This window comes from Adiantum capillus-veneris, chromosome 5, assembly GCF_014529385.1.
Source record: "Adiantum capillus-veneris isolate H3 chromosome 5, ASM1452938v2, whole genome shotgun sequence".
NCBI classification, from domain to species: domain Eukaryota; kingdom Viridiplantae; phylum Streptophyta; class Polypodiopsida; order Polypodiales; family Pteridaceae; genus Adiantum; species Adiantum capillus-veneris.
In genome coordinates this window covers 102,293,777-102,312,834 of record NC_140935.1, presented here as the reverse complement: position 1 = coordinate 102,312,834, position 19,058 = coordinate 102,293,777, and the positions used below count along the sequence as shown (strand labels likewise).

At 46.8% G+C, this 19,058-nt stretch overlaps 1 protein-coding gene across 2 annotated transcripts in view; it reads right to left on the bottom strand.

The window, feature by feature from the left end:
• Window positions 1–4,912: 4,912 nt before the first annotated feature.
• Window positions 4,913–19,058, bottom strand: part of LOC147457840 (uncharacterized) — a 65,243-nt gene continuing 51,097 nt past the window's right edge. The window contains exons 2-5 of one of the 2 annotated variants that reach the window (XM_086512631.1): window positions 6,410–7,031; window positions 5,989–6,017; window positions 5,507–5,563; window positions 4,913–5,409 (exon numbers count right to left, since the gene is read on the bottom strand). In XM_086512631.1, the coding sequence (XP_086368757.1) occupies window positions 5,167–5,409; window positions 5,507–5,563; window positions 5,989–6,017; window positions 6,410–7,019 (939 nt within the window). In that variant the 5' untranslated portion in view covers window positions 7,020–7,031 and the 3' untranslated portion in view covers window positions 4,913–5,166. The remainder of the gene's footprint in view (window positions 5,410–5,506; window positions 5,564–5,988; window positions 6,018–6,409; window positions 7,032–19,058) is intronic. The other variant, XM_086512632.1, reaches the window with a different exon arrangement.

Sequence of the window (19,058 nt, the reverse complement as noted above, 5' to 3'; positions counted from 1 at the left end):
TGCACCTTGAAGGCATGTGGCTCTACACAAGATGCTGATATGGGCACAAAAAATCACAATTACATTGTTAGTCAGAGGCTGTTGAAAAAAGATGTCGTGCTTGGCACTATCTTGGTCAATATGTATGTCAAATGTGGTGCGCTTGAGAAAGCACAAAAAGTGCTTGATGAGCTTTCTGTCCAGCACTGATTGTGGGATGTGCGCAACAAGAGCAGCTCCAGAGGTTGTCATGCTTGGCAGTGTCTTGGTCGAGATGTATGCCAAATGTGATGTGAATGCATTGATTGCGGGATACACGCAACAGGAGCAGGGCTAGAAATCTCTCGGTTGTTTTCAGTGGATGCAAAGTGGGGGTCTCTCTCCGGATGGAATCACACACGCATGCATCTTGAAGGCTTGTGGTTGTACGCAAGATGTCGATATGGGCTTGAAAATTCTCTTTAATAGTAGCTGTTACAAAAAATTTCCGTGCTTGGTAATGCCTTGGGTGATATGTTTTCCAGCGGATCTGAATTGAGGGACTCTTTCCAGATGCAATCACATACGCGTGCATCTTGAAGGGATAAGTTTGTACACAAGATGCCGATGTGGGCCTCTCTCCATATGGTATCACATATGTGTCCACATTGCAGGCATGTGTCTCTATGCAAGAGGTTGATACGGGCACAAAAAAATGAGCTTTTTATTGTTGTTCAGAGGTTGTTGAAAAAAGATGTCGTGCTTGGCACAACTTGGTCGATAATTATGACACGTATGTTGCGCTTCAGAAACGTGACGCTTTCTCACCAACCAAAGTCTCTTGGAGTGATTTTATATCCAGTTATGTCAAGCAAGGGCAGGTGAGGAAGCTCTAAAATTAATTTCTATTTGCTGGTGGTTTGATTGATATGTATACAAAATGTGGTGTCCTCACAATAGCACAAAAACTTCTTGAAGGGTATCCTCCTTGTGGTGTCGTCTCTTTTAGCGGGTTAAGTGCAGGAGATTCCCAACATCGTTGATGCAAGGAAGTCCACTGGCGATAAACATTCAATCGCGCGGTGAGTAAGCATTATCATTTTTTTATTTTTGACACTGAGAACGCAGTTAACGAACGCATTGAAAATTGCACACTGCCGTGGGAATGGCACGTTCCTTCATATTATAAAAATTGGGGAAGATTGTGCAAACTCCCCCATGCAAGAAGACTTGCATGTTTTCTCTTTTTTTTTTAAACATAAAAAATGGAACAATGACATTGACATCTTGTATGATCATGAACATTGAGCTTGACAAAACTCTTAACACTCCTTGTGGTTTTTGGCGAGGTACCCCTCTGAAGCATTACGATCAATAACCAATTTTTGTGGAGGTACACCAGTGAACCACGACGATCGGTATCCCAAACACTCTCAGATAAAAAAATTTAACACTCTTTCATGAAATCTCTCTCTCTTCTCTTCTCTCTCATGAAATCTAACACTCTTTCATGAAATCTCTCTCTCTCTCTCTCTCTCTCTCTCTCTCTCTCTCTCAATTTCCAATATTTTGTTCGATCTCAATTCGATCTAACATAGCTAACGAAGCACTCTAGTTACTTGGTGAGCCTAGTGGGCTGTTTTACTTACTTGAGCCTACATCTTGCCACTTGGCATGACCTAGGCCCTTGCCCTAAGCCATAATCGGACGGCCAGCATAAATAAAGCACGCTGTGACAATATTAGCGACGCTGATGTTGGCTGCAGGAAGTTAGGGCATTACTCGAGAGGACGACAGGTGCACGGAGAGATTGTAAGCAAGGAAGATCGAGGGAATCTCTCCAAATGCAATCACCTATGCTTTCGTCTTGAAGGAATGTGGTACTATGCAAGACGCTGATATGGGCAGCAAAATTCACGATGGTATCGTTGTCCCAAATGCAAGAAAATCAACATTCTCCAATGGCAGCCTGCGTGTTAGCTTCATATAATTGTACTCCTTATTATTCAGCAGCTGGGCTTGTATGTATGGCAGACATGCTAGACTTGTTAAAATACAAAAAAACTTATGCAGAAATTTCAGTAAACATGTCTGCCTTTTGGAATGTTTCTACTTTGGGAATTCACCGTCAAGCACAACAAGAACAGGACGGTGAGCATGACTTTCACAGGATTTCTAAAGGGGATGGTTTGGAAACTCACCATCGAGCACAACAAGATGGCGAGCATTACTTTCACAAGATTTCTAGAGGGGAAGGTTTGGAAACTAACCACTCCTGATCATTCATCCAAGGCATGGAAATATACACGACGAGGCAGACTACCATGCGATGATTCTACCCAACGAGATTTATACGAAACAGATGGGAGACCTTTGAAAGTTGAAACAATGTCTACTAAACCTCCATTAACCTATGGTGTCTTCTGGAATGGGTTAATTTTTGCTTATGTGGAGGATGGCATCTAGACAAAGCAATTGCTTGTATTTATGAAACGTAATGCCATGGTCTGTCTCCAAGTGTGGGCACTTTTACCTGCATATATAAGTTGTGTGCCAGTAGAGGTGCAATGGACAAGGGATAACTCATACATGCTCAACTTGGCTAGAGCAGCTTGTTGGAACAGGATGTTGTTGTGGGTACTGCGTTGCTTGATATGTACGCTAGGTGTGGTTCCCCAGAAAAAGCGCAAGAAGTGTTTAACAAACTTCTTGTACAGGATATTGTCACCTTGCATGTGCTTATTGGGTCTTCGCAAGGAAGCTTTTGAGTATATGAAGGAGATGGAAAACAAGGGTCTCTATCCAAACTCTGTCGTGTTTGCTTGTATCTTGAAATCTTGTGGCATCACTGAGGCAGCAACAAGTGGTCACAAATTGCATGCTCAGATTATTGAAGAGAAATTGTAAAGAAAAATCATACTTGTCTCCAATGCATTGACGGATATGTATGCTAAGTGTGGTCTACTTGTAGTGCTCAGGAAGTGTTCCAAGGTATGGAAATTCGAGATGTGGTTTCATGGAATATGCTTATGAGAGCGTATACTCACTATGAGATGTGGGACAAGGCTATCATATGCTTTGAAAGAATGCAGTTTGTAAGTTGTGCTCCATATTAGGGCTAGCAGATACATGCTAAGATTTTGAATGATCGGATTTTAGAAAGAGACATTGTTACCGCCAACTCCTTACTTGACATGTTTGCAAAGTGTGGCATGCTTGCAGACGCACGGGAGATATTCAACAGGCTTCCATTCAGGGATGTAGTCTCTTGAAATTCACTAATTGCAGGATACACCCAGCATGAGCTTTTTGTTGAAGCTCTGAGATGTTTTTAGCAGATGTGTAGCATTGGCATGACACCAGATGTGTTCACTTTTGTTTCCACAATAAAATAATGTAGCAGCTTAGCAGCCTCATGCAAGGGCCACGAAATACATGTTGACATAACTAGGGATGGGCCATTGAACATTGATATGGTTCTTGGCACTGCCTTAGGCATGTATACCATGTTTTTCATGCACAGATGCAAGAATTATTCGATGAGCTTCTAGATTGCAATGTGCCGGTCGTGAATGCATTGCTAGCATGATATTCTCAGTCAGAGAAGGATGAGTAGGTTGGCAAGTCATTTGTGAAGCTAGTAGAGGAAGCATTAAGCCGGACTTAGTGATTTTTAGCAGTCCTGATGCATGCATTTATACGGGATTATTAGATGAGGGCCAATTTTACTTTGAGACCATGATCACATCCATGGGGACCATCTTAAGGTTAGAACACCACACTTTCTCGAGATGTAATCACCTAAGGCTGCATTTTAAAATAATCACCTAAGCTTGCATTTTGAAGGCATGTGGCAATTTGGAATAGTCAACGTGTCTGCCAAATGTGGCGGGGCCGAGAAGCTTTGGGTTGTTTTTAGCACATGCAAAGTGAGGGTGTCTCTCCAAATGAAATTACCTATGCTTACATCTTGAATGCATGTGGCATTATGCAAGATGTTGACATGGGAAAAAAAAAACGATGAGATTTTTAGTCAAGAGTTGTTGACAATGCCTTGCAATGCAAAAAATAGAATTTTGGAATGGTCTGAGATGTCAGAGGACAGGTTCAAAAACCTAACAGTACATAAGCAGATTGTTATAGAACCTAGCAAGACATATGTAGATTGACATCAAGCAAGACTAGTTTACAGGTCTGTACATGCACTTGTGTATGTTTCTTTGCATTACATATGTGTGCAATCAATGAGTGGTAAAGTTTGTTTTTCTTGTTTATTGTAAGAGTAGCTATTATTTTTGAAATGCATGAGCTATGGTGCAATCAATGAGTGGTAAAGTTTGTTTTTCTTGTTTATTGTAAGAGTAGCTATTATTTTTGAAATGCATGAGCTATGGTTATGGATTTTTTAAATTATTAATTTTTCCATTGGTTTGCCTTAAATTCCATGTGGAAGCCCAAATGAGGATGGTCAGTATTTTTTAAGAAAATACTCTCTCTCTCTCTCTCTCTCTCTCTCTCTCTCTCTCTCTCAGACACACACACACACACAGGTCTAAGATAGTGTTAGCCATGATGAAGCCTAGATAAATGTAGCAGACCAAAAGAATTAGCACAACTTGAAAGAAGCTTGAAGGTTGTACGCGCACCACAAACAATAGGGGCAGGGGGATCATGGCTGCCCAAATTTGTGTCTGCAGCCCATTTTGCACAGCGAATCAGCTTAAGATGGCTCGCTTCCACATCTGCATGCCCAAGCTTGGGTGGGCGGTGTACATTTCAGACTCCATACAATAACACAAACAGAAGACACAAGAGCAGATTCTTAAATCCTACTCAAATGAGAATCTAGTATGTACTGACCTGGAAGAGGCAAAACATAACAAAACTAACACAAACATGTATGGAAGGCCACTGGCTTTTAGTTTGTTCACTAAGCTCGTCTGCAAATTGTGAATCCACTCTGAAACCAGCAGTCTTCTGTATTACATGGTATAACCTCAGAGGTCGAATAAATTGTACGAGAGCGTCCGAATGCTGATAGATATATACAAGACCCTGATTGAGCCACAAAATAATACTGTACAGATATACATTCCTAGTGGTACAATGTGCGCATTCCTAATAAGCTTTGGGCAGCACAATCACTAGTAATATACAGTCTAGTGCCACGAAGGCACTCTTGGCGAGTGACTTTAGTGCCTTCCCATATCAATAACAGTAATCAGGTAGCATTGACTGTTCATCACTAGCAAATGCATCCGGTTCATATAATCGAGCAGAAGCTTCACTATATGCTGTACCAGCCAATGGTGAAGAATCAACAATGTCCTCTTGCACAATTGGCACATCTCCTTGTGCCCCTTGGAGTGTGAAAAAGAAGAGTGTGCAGGAGGCCAAGGAGGCTGCAAGCCCTATAAGAGTTAACTTGACTCTGTTCAGGGCTGGTTTTACCTTCAAAAAATGACGAGATGATTTTAGAATTTTGCTTTCAAAATTTGAGCAAAACAAAAGAGCTTAGCTTGTCCTCCATTTTTGTTGCACTTTGTACCTTGTAAGATCCGAGAAGCCGATCACGTGCTAGCACTTCTGGAGGTTTTATCCAAATCTGAGATCACAAGAATGAAGATTAATCTTAGAAGACCATTTGTGTTATTCTAAAAAGTTTCTCTGAAAATCATCGGCTCGAAAATACAACTCTCATGTATCTCGATGCAAAATTAGCTCTTTTGTGTATGAAATAGCAAACCCTGGCAAGAGACCTCATGAACCCTGTTCAAAATGAAGAGCCAGAATGCACAACCGTACAAAAAATTATGAAGGCTTGTAGTTAAATATGCCATCCTTACCACAGGAAAAAAAGGATACAGGAGTGCGTGTTCTATGATTTATTGTAATTTCTACGGTCTTTTAGGAAAATGGTGACTGATATCAAGAAAGTTCATGCATTCTCTCATTCATGAATCATAATGCACTTTCTATGAGCATCATTGCTCCTACTGAATAAAGAAACATGTAATCAACACCTCATACCTCTCCATCATACCATCCCGTCTCCTCATCTGCAAGCCAACAATGCAAGCACTGATCAGCACTCCAAAGGGAAAAAAATACACAGAACTACTGACCCTCATAAAAATAGGCCAAATGTGGTAGGTAATGTGGTATATTGCACTACTAACTAAACAAATTCTTTTTGCTGGATGTGCTTCACAATTGCCCAAGAAATCAATCTGTTAAAAACACCTATAGATATGGCCTAAGAAAGGTAGCAAGGAACCCCCCATGACATGTCCAGAACACTATGCCTTACTGTCCACGACATCCTGCAAAAGTAGTAGAGCTCCTTCGATTTCATCAGAAGATTTGTAAGTACAAACCATCCAGCTCTAAAAACCAGAAGGAAATTTCTCACACCACAATTGCAGCAGAATAAGAGAGAGGAGGAGCATACATTCGACTGTTGCACTGAAAAGGCGATTCCCCACGTATGCCCAACCGAGGTACATTCTCAATGCTGCTAACGTCACTGCCAGAAGGCCCCCACAAAGAGCTCCTGTTCCACATTTGAAAAGTTCTTTCTCTGCGTCCACACTGGTGGCCATGATTGGCCATCCTAACAAGAGAGCAACTACAGCACCAACAGCCGATAACTTCAATGTGTATAGCCAAAGATCTCCGACTGCCCAGGAAAAGAGCACTGAGTCTACCAGAGTTTGATACTCATTCACCGGCTGCTGCTCTAAAGGAACAGGGGAGCGCAAGCCAGAATTGCCATTGGAAAAGGGACGCCCATAGCGTGATCTATGATCTCCATTGTTGCCTGATTTACCCCCTTTCCTAAGTTTGGCAAATATTTGCAAGGTTTTTGAACAATGAGAGGTACACCCTATGATAGCTTTCTCCACTGAAATAAGCACAACTTCCAGGCTGATATTGGATTCAAAACTTTTCCTTGAAGATAGGTTCCTTCTTAAAGAATTATATAAAACAGTCTTCCGTGATGCACCACTCAAACCTTTTGCGAGAGGCATACGCGAGCAAGATGCTGATGTACTTCCCATGTTAGGCCTAAACTGGAAATCATATTCAGAAAATCTCTCAATCTCTCTCTCTCTCTCTCTCTCTCTCTCTCTCTCTCTCTCTCTCTCTCTCTCTCGCACCCGCTGCCCCGCCCGCCCCCCCCCCCCCCCCCCCCCCTTTCCCCCTCTCTCTCGTCGCACTCTATCGTTCCCCCTCCCTTGCCATACCGCCTCACGCTCCCCCACTCGCCCAGCTACCGCGCCCGCTGCTAGTGTGGGTGCACACGTACGTTTAGGGACTCCTTGGCGGACAGCCATCAAGCATGAGGAAGCTAAACGATAAAGCCGACCTACAAGATGCCATTCAAAAGTGCAAAGAGGAAATGACGGAGATCATTACCAAGATGAACCGCAATCTCTTGGGCACAATAAACATGCTCGAAGGACACGTGTTGATCCAAGAGAGCAAGATAAGTACGATGAAAGACCGAGTGACGACTCAAGAGGAAGAGATTGCGTCGATCAAGGAACACACTGGAAGAGGGCGAACTGTAACCCTCAGTAATCGAAGAAATCAACACAATCAAAGAGCAAGTACGGGCCATCAAAGAGCGAGAAGAGCAACACAAAGAAATGACGACTTCTTGGGTGGATGTTCTTACCAAAACTCAACAGAAGGCGGATGAAGCCGAGAAATGGATCAAGGTGGCCAAGAAAGGAAAAGGCAAGGAGATTACACCCACGTCCACACCCACTTTCATTAATTAGACACTAGAGGAGGAGCAAAGGAGACGGGTGCGCGCTTTACATGTGAGAATTTGCGGTCTTAAAGACAAAGGCAATGTGGACGAAGAAGTAAAGGAACTCACAGCCTTGATGGGGGTTCATGAGCCGACGCACACAAGGGCATGGAGAGTGGGCAACATAAAGAAAAATGGAAGCAGTGGAGAAACCTCAAAAGAAGAGCACTCATCTTTTGTTTTCCCTCCATGGAAGCGAAGAAGTCCTTGAAGAAAAGACCAACTCTTAAAGAGACTGGCATCTTTCTCGGGGATGATCTCACCCTCTCGCAGATCGCTCATATGCAGGAAGTAATGCCGGAGATTAGAGCGGCAAGGGGAAAAGGCAAGATTGCCTTTTACCAAGATGGAAAAGTGGTAATACTAGAGCGACGCTCCACATGACGGTGCGAGACTTATGGGACAGTGGCTGCCTGGAACTGTAATGGATCTATGCGTCTTGATATAGGTGCTTTTGAGGATAGCTTTACTAGAAGAGACATCATCTTTTACTCTGAGACACACCAGGCCCCTGGGCAATCCATGCCTCACATCAATGGATACAGATGGGAGACAGCTTACAGACAGGAGACACGCTCAGAGCACAGAGGGCGGGGCTCGGGGGGGAGTGGCAGTGTTATTTAGAGAGGACCAGCAGCCATTGATACATATAGCCTGTAGGGATGAGCAGGCTAGGTACATGTGGGTGAGATTGAAAGCAGAGACAGGCAGATATCTCTACCTAGCTATTTGCTACTTTCCCCCAAGTACATCAGTTTATGCATCACCCAGAGGACAGTCCCCTTTCTCTATTTTGGATGATGACATATGGGAGTTCTCTAGGGATGGTGACATTATCATCCTAGGGGACTTCAATGCTAGGACTGCCCATCACCAGGCAATGTTTTATGATACTTCAGAGGAGATGCTAAGAGAGCTAGATGTTGTGGAGACGGGCCTGTCCAGACTATCACACGATGTGGAATATACGGAGTATGGGCGACACCTGATAGACATGGGCACTCCACATGGATTGGCCATCCTGAACGGCCTACAGAGATTTTCTATTGCGGGAGGTTTTACATGCTTCCCACACAGACATGGAGCCAGCACAGTGGACTATGTCATGGCACAGTCGAATCTCATCTCTAGTATCCAGGATCTCACAGTTGGGCCCAGACCGGTTGGGGTAGCATTAGATCATGCTCTGGTGTCGATGACCATCTCTTTCCAATTCAGTGTAGCACACACGCCACAGGTAGCAGCCCCTACTCACTACACATTCACACGGGAGACGGATTCTGTATACATGGACGGGATCTACAGACGCCTATGCACTGAGGACCCGGGGCGACCTCTGGAGGAGCTAACTACTATACTGACACACATTACATGAGGCAGCAGCAGAAGCATACCCACACACCCAGCCTGAGCAGAGCCGCCGATCAGGGAGCATGCCTCAGAACAGCTGGTACGATGAGGAGTGCCGCCAGACTAGAGCCAGACTTCAGAGGGAGGTGCTTTTGGGGGACGTCACTCACAGACAGTCACAGATTGACTTCTGACGCCTGGTATGGCGGAAGAAGAGGGCTTTTTTGGCTCGACTCGAGCAGGATCTACATCAGCTATTCTTGAGTAAGGACTCGCGTGAGGCGTGGCAGCTCTTTCATGAGCAATCCCCCCCCCCTGCTATTTCCTCCACAGAGACCTGGGGTCAATACGCATCATCTTTGTACACAGTACCTAGACAGCCGCCCCTCCCCAACCCCCCCGACCCATGCCCACACACATGCTTTTTCACTGCTGAGATGGTGAAGAAAGCTATTGACAGGATGAGGACTGGGAGAGCATATGACCATGATGGATTAGTCGCTGAGCATTTCATGCATGCCAAAGACCTACTAGCAGAGCTTCTAGCAGTTATGTTTAACCGTGCCATGTGTGAGGGCCTACCGGACACTTGGAGCCAATCTACAATCGTACCTATCTTCAAGTCGGGAGACCCCATGGAGCCTGGGAATTATCGCACTACTATGATTGGGCACACACTGGCACGGTTGTATGCATCCATTCTTGAGCAACAGCTGAGTAGATGGGCAAAGAGGGAAGGAATGCGTGCAACTGGGCAGGCACGGTTCAGGAGAGGCTTCTCTACTCTTGACCATATCTTGACACTCAGGGCCATCATCGAGGAAGGCAGATCTCATGGGAGACGAGCTTTGTGGACTTCCGCAAAGCTTTTGACACAGTACCCAGAGCTAGACTGATGCGCAGATTACAGGAAATGGGAGTACCCACAGAGCTCATTTGGGGGATCACGGCATTGTACAGATCAGTAGTAGGGCATGTACGCACCACGGAGGGACTTTCTACACCGGTTCACTCCACTATTGGGGTGAAGCAGGGCTACCCGCTCTCTCCTACTCTTTTCGGTATGTAATGTGGATGAGGTTTCTGACTACATTGACAGCGATGGGGATAAAGGTGCACAGTTGGCAGGGACATGGATTCCACTTTTGTTATATGCTGATGATATTGTGTTGATCTCCGAATCCCCAAAGGGAATGCAACGTCAATTGGATGCTTTGCATACGTTTGCCCACGAAAGTGGTTTGTCTGTCAACCTTGGTAAAACCAAGGTTATGGTGTTTAATACCACCCCACAGTGGATCAGGAGGTCAGCACCTACATTCACATACGGCCATGAGACTGTGGAGTACACAGACGCTTACACTTACCTTGGAGTGGTTTTTAGCGGACCTACATTCTCACTCAGAAGAGCAGCAGAGACCAGACTGACTAGAGCCCACGCAGCATTGGGTAGATTGGAGAGGATGTGTTCGCAGGTTCAATTTCAGGAACCCTGGACAAAGCTCTGGCTCTTTGACACCTTGGTGGCTTCAGCATTGCTCTATGGGGCTGAGATATGGGGACCTTCATTGGATCACCATGGGAGGTCGCACAGACGGATGGGGGAACATGGAGAAACCTCTCATCTCTATGATCTCACAGCTCATTAGAGCCAAGGCATCAGTACCACGGGCCATTATCCGAGCAGAGCTAGCGGCCCCCCCACTAGTGGTGGAGGCGCTCACTAGATCAGTCTCCTTCATAAACCGCACATGGGAACTTCCTAGAGACAGATATGCTCGCATAGCACTTGAGTCCTCTCGACAGTTAGCCATACAAGGAGATACAACATGCTGGTATGGGGAGATGACATCATGGTTTCAGGCGCATGGGTTCAGCATAGACAGGCTGCCACCATTCCAGTACTCATTGGATGCACCATCTCTCATTCTTACACAGTCAGAGATCACCAAGCTCATCCGCCAAGACCTGACCCAGCTAGACACCAGGAGGACATGGATACAACCAACACAAGAATTGGGCACGAAGATGGCTTTCTACAGAGACCACCTTCTCCGGCTGACGAAAGATGGTTTTGTGACGAGACCCAGATACATGGATACCCACTTGTCTCATGGGATACGATGTGCTATTGGCCAGTTACGCACATTGTCTCACCAGCTACGGATTGAGACCGGGAGATACAGCGGATTACCAGCAGAGGCCACGACATGCCCCTTGTGTGACATGGAACCTGAGACAGAGCTGCATTATACATGCCGCTGCCCCGTCTACTACGAGATACTAGGCCGCTTCCATTGCTTGTTCAGAGAGGGTTTTGGACCACTCTCAAGAGTAATGGGATACGAAGATCAGAGATGCCGGGGTTTGTTCTTGCTCGAGCTGCGCAGACACAGAGATAGCCTGATGAATGGCGAGGCTAGCCAGTCTCAAAGACGGATCACAGACTTCTTCAGAGCAGACACGGGACAGCCGCAAGAGCCACTCCCACAGCAGAGCTCCCCCTCGTCTCACACCAGAGGCACTCGACCGAGCGATCGAACTGGGAAATCCAGGCGCCCACGACTGCGAAGGACTACACAGCATCGACGGAGGCTACGTCAGCAGATTCGGAGCACGCTCGCCAGGCATGCACGACGCCCGGTTAGACTACTAACCATGGAGGAAATTGATGAGATTCGCCAACGACCGATGCTAGATCTTTTGTGATCCAGCTATCCCAACAAGCTGCCCATTTTTGCTTAGTTGTTTGCTTAGCTCACATCGACCAATCTAGGATCCCATAGTATATATCTTTGTTTTGTACTGTTGTTAGGTTATTTATATATACCTAGATGAATCCAGGATATACCTAGATTCACCCTTGAAGGAAAGTGCAAGGTATAGCCTCATGGTAGTCACCCACGAGACAATATATCTTTGTTTTGTACTGTTGTTAGGTTATTTATTTTGTTACTCTGACTTTGTATCAGATTCACCACCTTGTAACTTTCTGGTCTCATAGGTCACTATGGCCTTTTGAAGACGTTAATATAACATTTCATTTCATTTCTCTCTCTCTCTCTCTCTCTCTCTCTCTCTCTCTCTCTCTCTCTCTCTCTCTCTCTCTCTCTCTCTCTCTCTCTCTCTCTCTCTCTCTCTCTCTCTCTCTCTCTCTCTCTCTATAACTGATATGTATCACATGCCTTCAATCGAAAGAAATCGTTGTATTGTTTTTGTTTTGGTCCCATAGGTCATATCTGAGCTCCGTGGACGATAATTCATCTATCAATCTATCTATCTCTCAACCTGCCCCCCCTCGCGCTCAGACTTTCTGCCCACCCCCTCACGCTCAGCCCTGCTGCCCACCCCCTCTTGCGCTAAGCCCCTCACCCCACCCCTCACGCTCAACCCTTGCAAGAGATCTTTTTAGGCAAAAATTTCAGATTTCAAAAGTGCAGAAACTCACAGACCCTGCAAAAATTCAGAAAATTCAGCAGTGCAGAAAATTTTTGGATTTTCAGTCATCTCAAAATTTTCAAAATTGCAGAGAATGTAGATGGGTGTGGCATAAGTATGTATGCGTGATCTGGGAGTGCAATACACATGTACACATAATGTGGAAACACGTATCTACATAGTGTGGTCTTCTCTACTCTCTTTCTCTCTCTACCTCTCCCTCTCCCATTGTGGTTCTCGAACATGAAGAAGCAAGTTGACAAGGACGACCCTTTGAAGCAAGCAATTCAAAAATGCGAAGAAGAAATGTGTGAGACCATCAACAAGATTAACCGCAACCTCCTAGGCACAATAAAGACACTCGAAGAACGTTGTCGGCTCAAGAGAGCAACATAAACATACTTGAAGGTCGTGTGACTGCCCAAGATGAGGAGATTGCATTACTCAAGAAGGAGCTTGCAGAGGTGCGATCACGAAACACACTTGAAGAGGGAGACCTTCAACCCTCAGTAATTGAAGAACTCAACACGATTAAAGAGCAAGTGTGGGCCATCAAAGAGTTGTGAGGGTGCGCATGTGAGAGAGAAAGAGAGAGAGAGAGAGAGAGAGAGAGAGAGAGAGAGAGAGAGAGAGAGTAGACACAAACGCAAGAGATGGTGAAGAGGGGGCGATCAGCCCCCGCATGACTACCATGAGCAGAAGACCCTCAGTACAATCAGTATGATCTCTATGAGATGAGAGATATGGAAGTGGGTACCCCCCTGGCGCTATAAATAGGTGCCCATGGGGAGGTAGGGCAAGGCCTGATGAAAATCCCCACGACCCAACAGAAAAATGATATATGGAAATATATGTGGGCGCCCGGAACCAAACTCGGGCGGCTGGACCAGATACAACCTAGCCTATGGGTGGCAAGCCCGGAGACATACTAGCCGTACAAGTATGCCCTAGACTTGTGAAGCAGCAGAGTGGTGTAAGTCTAACACCCCCTCTCAGCACCTGATGCTGAACAAACCACGTGAAGCCGAAGATGTGAGGCAAATGATAAAGATGTCTGCTGCAATGTCCACTGAAGGACAATACAACATGAGTGTAGCAGCAGTCTGGGGTGTCCCGACCGCCAAGAAATCTCCGTGGTAAAGTGCCGTCACAAGCAATGTTGCAAACTGCTGTACTCCGCCGATACAGTGTGAAGATACTGCGTGAAGGTCCCGAGTTGAGTGTGAAAACAACTCCTTGTCATAAAAGAAGTGCCAATAGACCTGCAAGTGTCCTGCCCAATAGGATCTATGGTGTCTGTAGTCAAACCATCTAGAGAAAATGGAGAAGCCCGAGAACCGTCATGAGAATGCACGGAAGCCTATCAATGCATGAACCTGTAACCCAGTGTGGCCAGGTGGCTAAGCTGTGTAAAACTCCAGGAAGGTCAGATGTAGCAATCTGCGCCGTAAACTCCTCCGAATCAAGAAAAGCCAGACTAAACAGTCTGCACTGTAGAAGCTATCGTAAGCTGCAGCAATCACCGAGAGACCGCACGGACCACCACCGAATGGTGTCCTGTCAGTAGGTAGGGTAATCCAGATGAGGGGAAAACCAGACTCAACAGTTTGCGCTGTGAAGATCCTCTAAGAAAAGGAAAGGCCAGATCAATCTGTCTGCGCCGTCTTGCTTGTATCTCCTACCTCAAATCCGCCGGTGTCAGCCAAAACAGAATCCGCGCCAACAATGCCACCAAACCGCAACTCGGTGTGGCTCTCAATGTGAATGAGTTGGGAGTGGCCTACTGCCCAGGTCGGGGGATAAGTCTGCTGTAAGGTTACCAAGGGTGAGTGTAAGCAACTCTGAAGGTAGCAATCCAAATGATCAGGAGTGTAGAAGAGCAACTACACTACCATCCAAGCCAAGCTACGGGTGACTCCGGATGTAGTCGCGTAATGATGCTTGATCTCCCGCATCTTGCGGGTAAACTCTCCAAGAGAGTCTAAAGAATCGAAGTCCCACTCGAGTCTGTAGATCCAAGCAATGAACCTGTCCAAGAAGAGATCCAAGATCCTCTCCCTAAGTCCATGTAGATGCTCTTGTGTAAGCAAGTGATCTGATGTGTCGAGGTCAAGTGGTAAGTGTGTCCACCCAAGATTACTTGTGTAAGCAAGTGATCTGATGTGTCGAGGTCAAGTGGTAAGTGTCTGTCCACCCAAGATGGCGGTGTCCTCTCTGGGAATGTCAGAATCCCATATGCCATGAGCATGGCCATATCTCGTGTCAACTTCTCGATGAGGGCATAGGTGTATCCATAGCAAACCACAAGTCACCACCCCCTTTGGAGTGTGCAACCGCCGGAGTGTGCAACCGCCAAATTATGGCTGGAATGAATGGATCTCCCAAGGATCGTATGCCCGTAGATGATCAAGCTGATGTTGAAGATACCATGTACTGCAACAGTCATTGAGAAACTACATGGACCACCATCGGATGGTGTCCTGGCATGAGGTAACTTCATCCTCTGTGAAAAACACAAGCCAAGTGTCTGCTGTCCACCCAAAAACACAACTGCGAGGTGATGAAAACGCTGCTGTCCAGAGATTTTCAGCATGCTCGTACGCTCCCGGCATGGTCCGGAGCGGTGCAGAGGAGTATGGGAAGGTGGGTGAATCACTGTCACTGCCCCATATGGGCTGAAAACAGAAAAAACGGCAAGGGGTAATGGCTGAAATCTGATGAAGACGGAGAGGATACTCCCCGGCAATGCACCAGACGCAGAGCTGGGTGGTGGTGGCGAGATCCGAGGTCCAAAAGCTGAGCGCTGCCCTCCTGCTGCAAAAACGCAGGTCAATTTGCAGTCCACTTTTGCTGCACTTGTTGGCACCAAAAACCTTCTGTTTGCTGAAAAAACAAAGGCTTGATGGGTACCCTGGGTGCCCAACAACTTGTGGAAGGTGTCAACAACACAAAGTGACCAATAAAACCGCCGAAAATGGGCTGAAAACCCAAAAACGCAGATGTGGCTGAAAAACGCAGATGAAGCAGAGGAGGTTTCCGGCAATGAAATGATCCCAGAAGTGAAGCGCTAGCAGCCTAATGCAAAAACACTAACTTGATCTGCAAGAACACAAGTGGAGGGGGATCCTCCACGACGAAAAATGTAGATCTCATCGCGCGCCTGGTTGTTTGTAAAACGCTGGCAGAATTTGCATGAAACGCTGGCTGGTCCTGTTAGAGTTACACCACCGTTGCTTCGCCATTTTGTATGGCTTGTAATTGTCTTGGGTTGGCCACCCATCACACATCATGGAGATTGCATGGGCGGACACTTTTAGCACGTGTTCGGCCGGTCATTTTCTGAGCCTGGCTTGGTGCACATATTTTTAGCCATTTTTGGGCTTTTATGTTTTTTGCACCAGTTACACATTTTTCTCTACCTCAATCTAAGATTCTATAAATAGGATGCTTAGGGTCTTGTAGTCATTCAGACTGAGATTGTGTATTGAGAGCATCATTTGCAAAGCACTTGTGTTCTCTCTCTCTCTCTCTCTCTCTCGCTCTCTCTCTCTCTCTCTCTCTCTCTCTCTCTCTCTCTCTCTCTCTCTCTCTCTCTCTCTCTTTTTCGGCGCGCGTGGCTCGCACTCTTTCCGTTGCTCACTCTCACATGGTATCAGTCGCCAACAACGGAGAATCTGCATCAATCTCTCCTGAGGCTAGCGCTAGCACTTCTACCGGTTTCCATCGCAGCGGATCTCAAAAACGCTGATCAGTGTTTTTCAGCCCTAGCGTTTTCTGCAAGAACAACAACGTTTTTGCATCTGAAGCCCTCTCCATAGCGCTTTCCTCCTGCAGCAGAATCACACCAAAACCGGCACAACATCTGCTGGCGTTTTTGCAAACCCTAGCGTTTTTAAACAGATCTGTGTTTTGCAAATCTTGTTGCGTTTTTCCGTGTCTTGCTGGCGTTTTTGGTGGTTTGCGGCGTTTTGCACAAAACATTGATCTTGTGCACCTACGGGAGTGGCTGAGGAACACCTAGGAGTCTTCTACACTGCCTGGAACTTGCAGATCTACACCTTGGACAGGTATCTACACCCAATCGGCACCATTTTCGGTACTTATTACTTGCTGTTTTTTTCTCTGTTTTCAGCCCCTCGAAGGCTGAAAAGTGCGAGAACCCTCGTCTCTGACACTCTGCGACGCTCACGCACAGACAGCTGGCGTACATGCACGCTGAAAATCTCTATTACAGCAGAGTTTTCAGCACCCGTTGCAGCGTTTTTTGGGCGAAGAGCACGTCAAATTTTTTACCTCTTGTGCGGTTGAACCATCTCTTGCTCGTCAGGACACCATCCGGTGGTTGTCCGTGTGGTTATCTTGGACTGCTACAGCCTTGGGAACGGTACCTTCATCGACGTCTTGCGATCTTATCGATCTACCTTTGGGACTTCTCTCTGACAAGCGGCCTAGCAAGCGGCCTAGCATAAGCCAATTGAATGCAAATCTTGTCTCTGAATATTTGAGCAAAGACAAGTGGCTCCTCTTTGAGAATTCATGGCGCACTTTTTGATGGTTGAGCACAAAGGAGACAATTCGAGAGGCGTCACCAATGGTGGGTGAAATCCATGACAAGTTCCCTATGTCCTTGAGGAGGTTATTGAGGCAATGCGCCATGCAAAATGTGACATGGATGCTGGGATACATGCCCTCAATGATAGCTCCGGCTGCCCTATTTGACGCCTCTCCATCTGCAACCATACAAAGGACATTCTCCGGGCCGGTGATCTCTATGGTGCTTGTCCACTCTGCAGCAAGCATCTCGGCGGCCTTGCCACTATCGGATGCATCATGTGACTCCACAAAGTACATCTCCCCCCGAGAGTAGGCCACCACCCCGTGGATGGACCGCTTGCGGGTGTCGCTCCATCCATCTACAAGAAGAGAGACGCCATTGGTCTCCCACAAATCCTTTGTTGCTTGGGCCGCTTGCTCCACGGCAAGCTTCTCTTTGTCAAGGAGGGTGGTGCAAAGCCTCTCCGATGAAGGTGGCACATAAGAGGAGCCATATTCCCCTATTTTCGTAACCATGGTTCGAAAGTATGGAGACCTATCCACACAAAATAGAGCATGTTGCGTTAGTATGGAGAGTCGAGAAATTATAACCCATTATGAATACAAAATGGAAGATTGCAATGTGCATATGCCAAGGGAAACTCACCGCGAAGCATGGAAGGCAATGTGGTCGTGGAAGAAGAATCGGGCAACCGACCTATCTACCTCTTCCTTCAATTTAGGATTCCAATTTTCGTTGAGAGTGGTTTGGCGATGCGGAAGGGAAGAGGACGGTGTAGATCCATGGCTCTTGAAGGTTCGAGAGATGTCGTCAAGGTTGGCTTCCCTTTGCTCTCGCGGTGTCGCCGTGGCGGAGGGATCAACGGCAACAAAACGGCCCCTCTTGGCCGCTTCCGCAACCTCATACACCGTGAGTTTCTCAAGAAGATCCAACCTCTTCTCGGGAGCTACATGAGGGCAAAACTTCACCTCGTGACCGAGTTCATGAAGAAGATGGGCTCGCACTTTGTTTGAACCACCCGATCTCTTGTATGGACATAGCTTGCACGTCCATGGTCTTGCACCGCCACCTTTGCCACGCGAGCTAAAGTCGACTTCATCCCACCACGACCACGTTTGCACGGCGGGCCTCCTTCGAGAAGAAGCGGCTTGAGAACTGGAGTTGGCTTGAGATGACATGATGGTGGAGAGACTCGAGAGAGTAGAGCTTAGAAGTTAGAAGGGTTAGAGGAGAGCTTGTGTGGAGAGAGAGTAAAGGAGAGCTTCAAAGTGGGTAGAAGAGGGAGAGGAGAGCTTCAAAGTTCAAACTTGAGCCTTGAGCTCGAGGGAAATGGAATGAGCTTGAGCCTTGAGCTTGAGGGAAATGGAATGAGCATTGAGCATTGAGACTATGAGTATTAAGAGGCCCAAGGGAGCCTTTTATAGCCTCCCAAGGGCCAAGGCTTAAAAAATATGACAGTTGGGGCTGCACAGAGCCGTTGCAAACGGTCAAAAACGGCCATTTTTTTGAATCCGACCCCTGTCGTCCCCGTCCGGTCCGTCCGACCCCGGTCCGGCCCTGGCCGTCCCCGGTCCGTCCCCCCTGCGACCCGCCCGTCCGACCCGTTTTCCGTCCGTCCCTCGGCGTTCCCAGCCGTTCCCGGCCCGGTTACGGCCGTTCCCCGGCCCTAGGGCCCGTCCCCCCCGTCCCCTGTAACTATGCTCTTGTCGCCGATGACGGACCACGCTCTTGCTACATCGCAGTCAAGTACTTGGGTTGTTGACAGCGGAGCCACCACTCACATGACTCCCCAACAGTCATGGTTTAGCTCTCTCAGGGAGACTCACCGGCAAACCGTCACCATTGGTGACAACCATGAGATTCAGTGTCTGGCACAAGCCATATTACCCTCTTTCATTCTACCTCAGACCCGAAGTTCACTTCAGTGGAGGCGCTTTA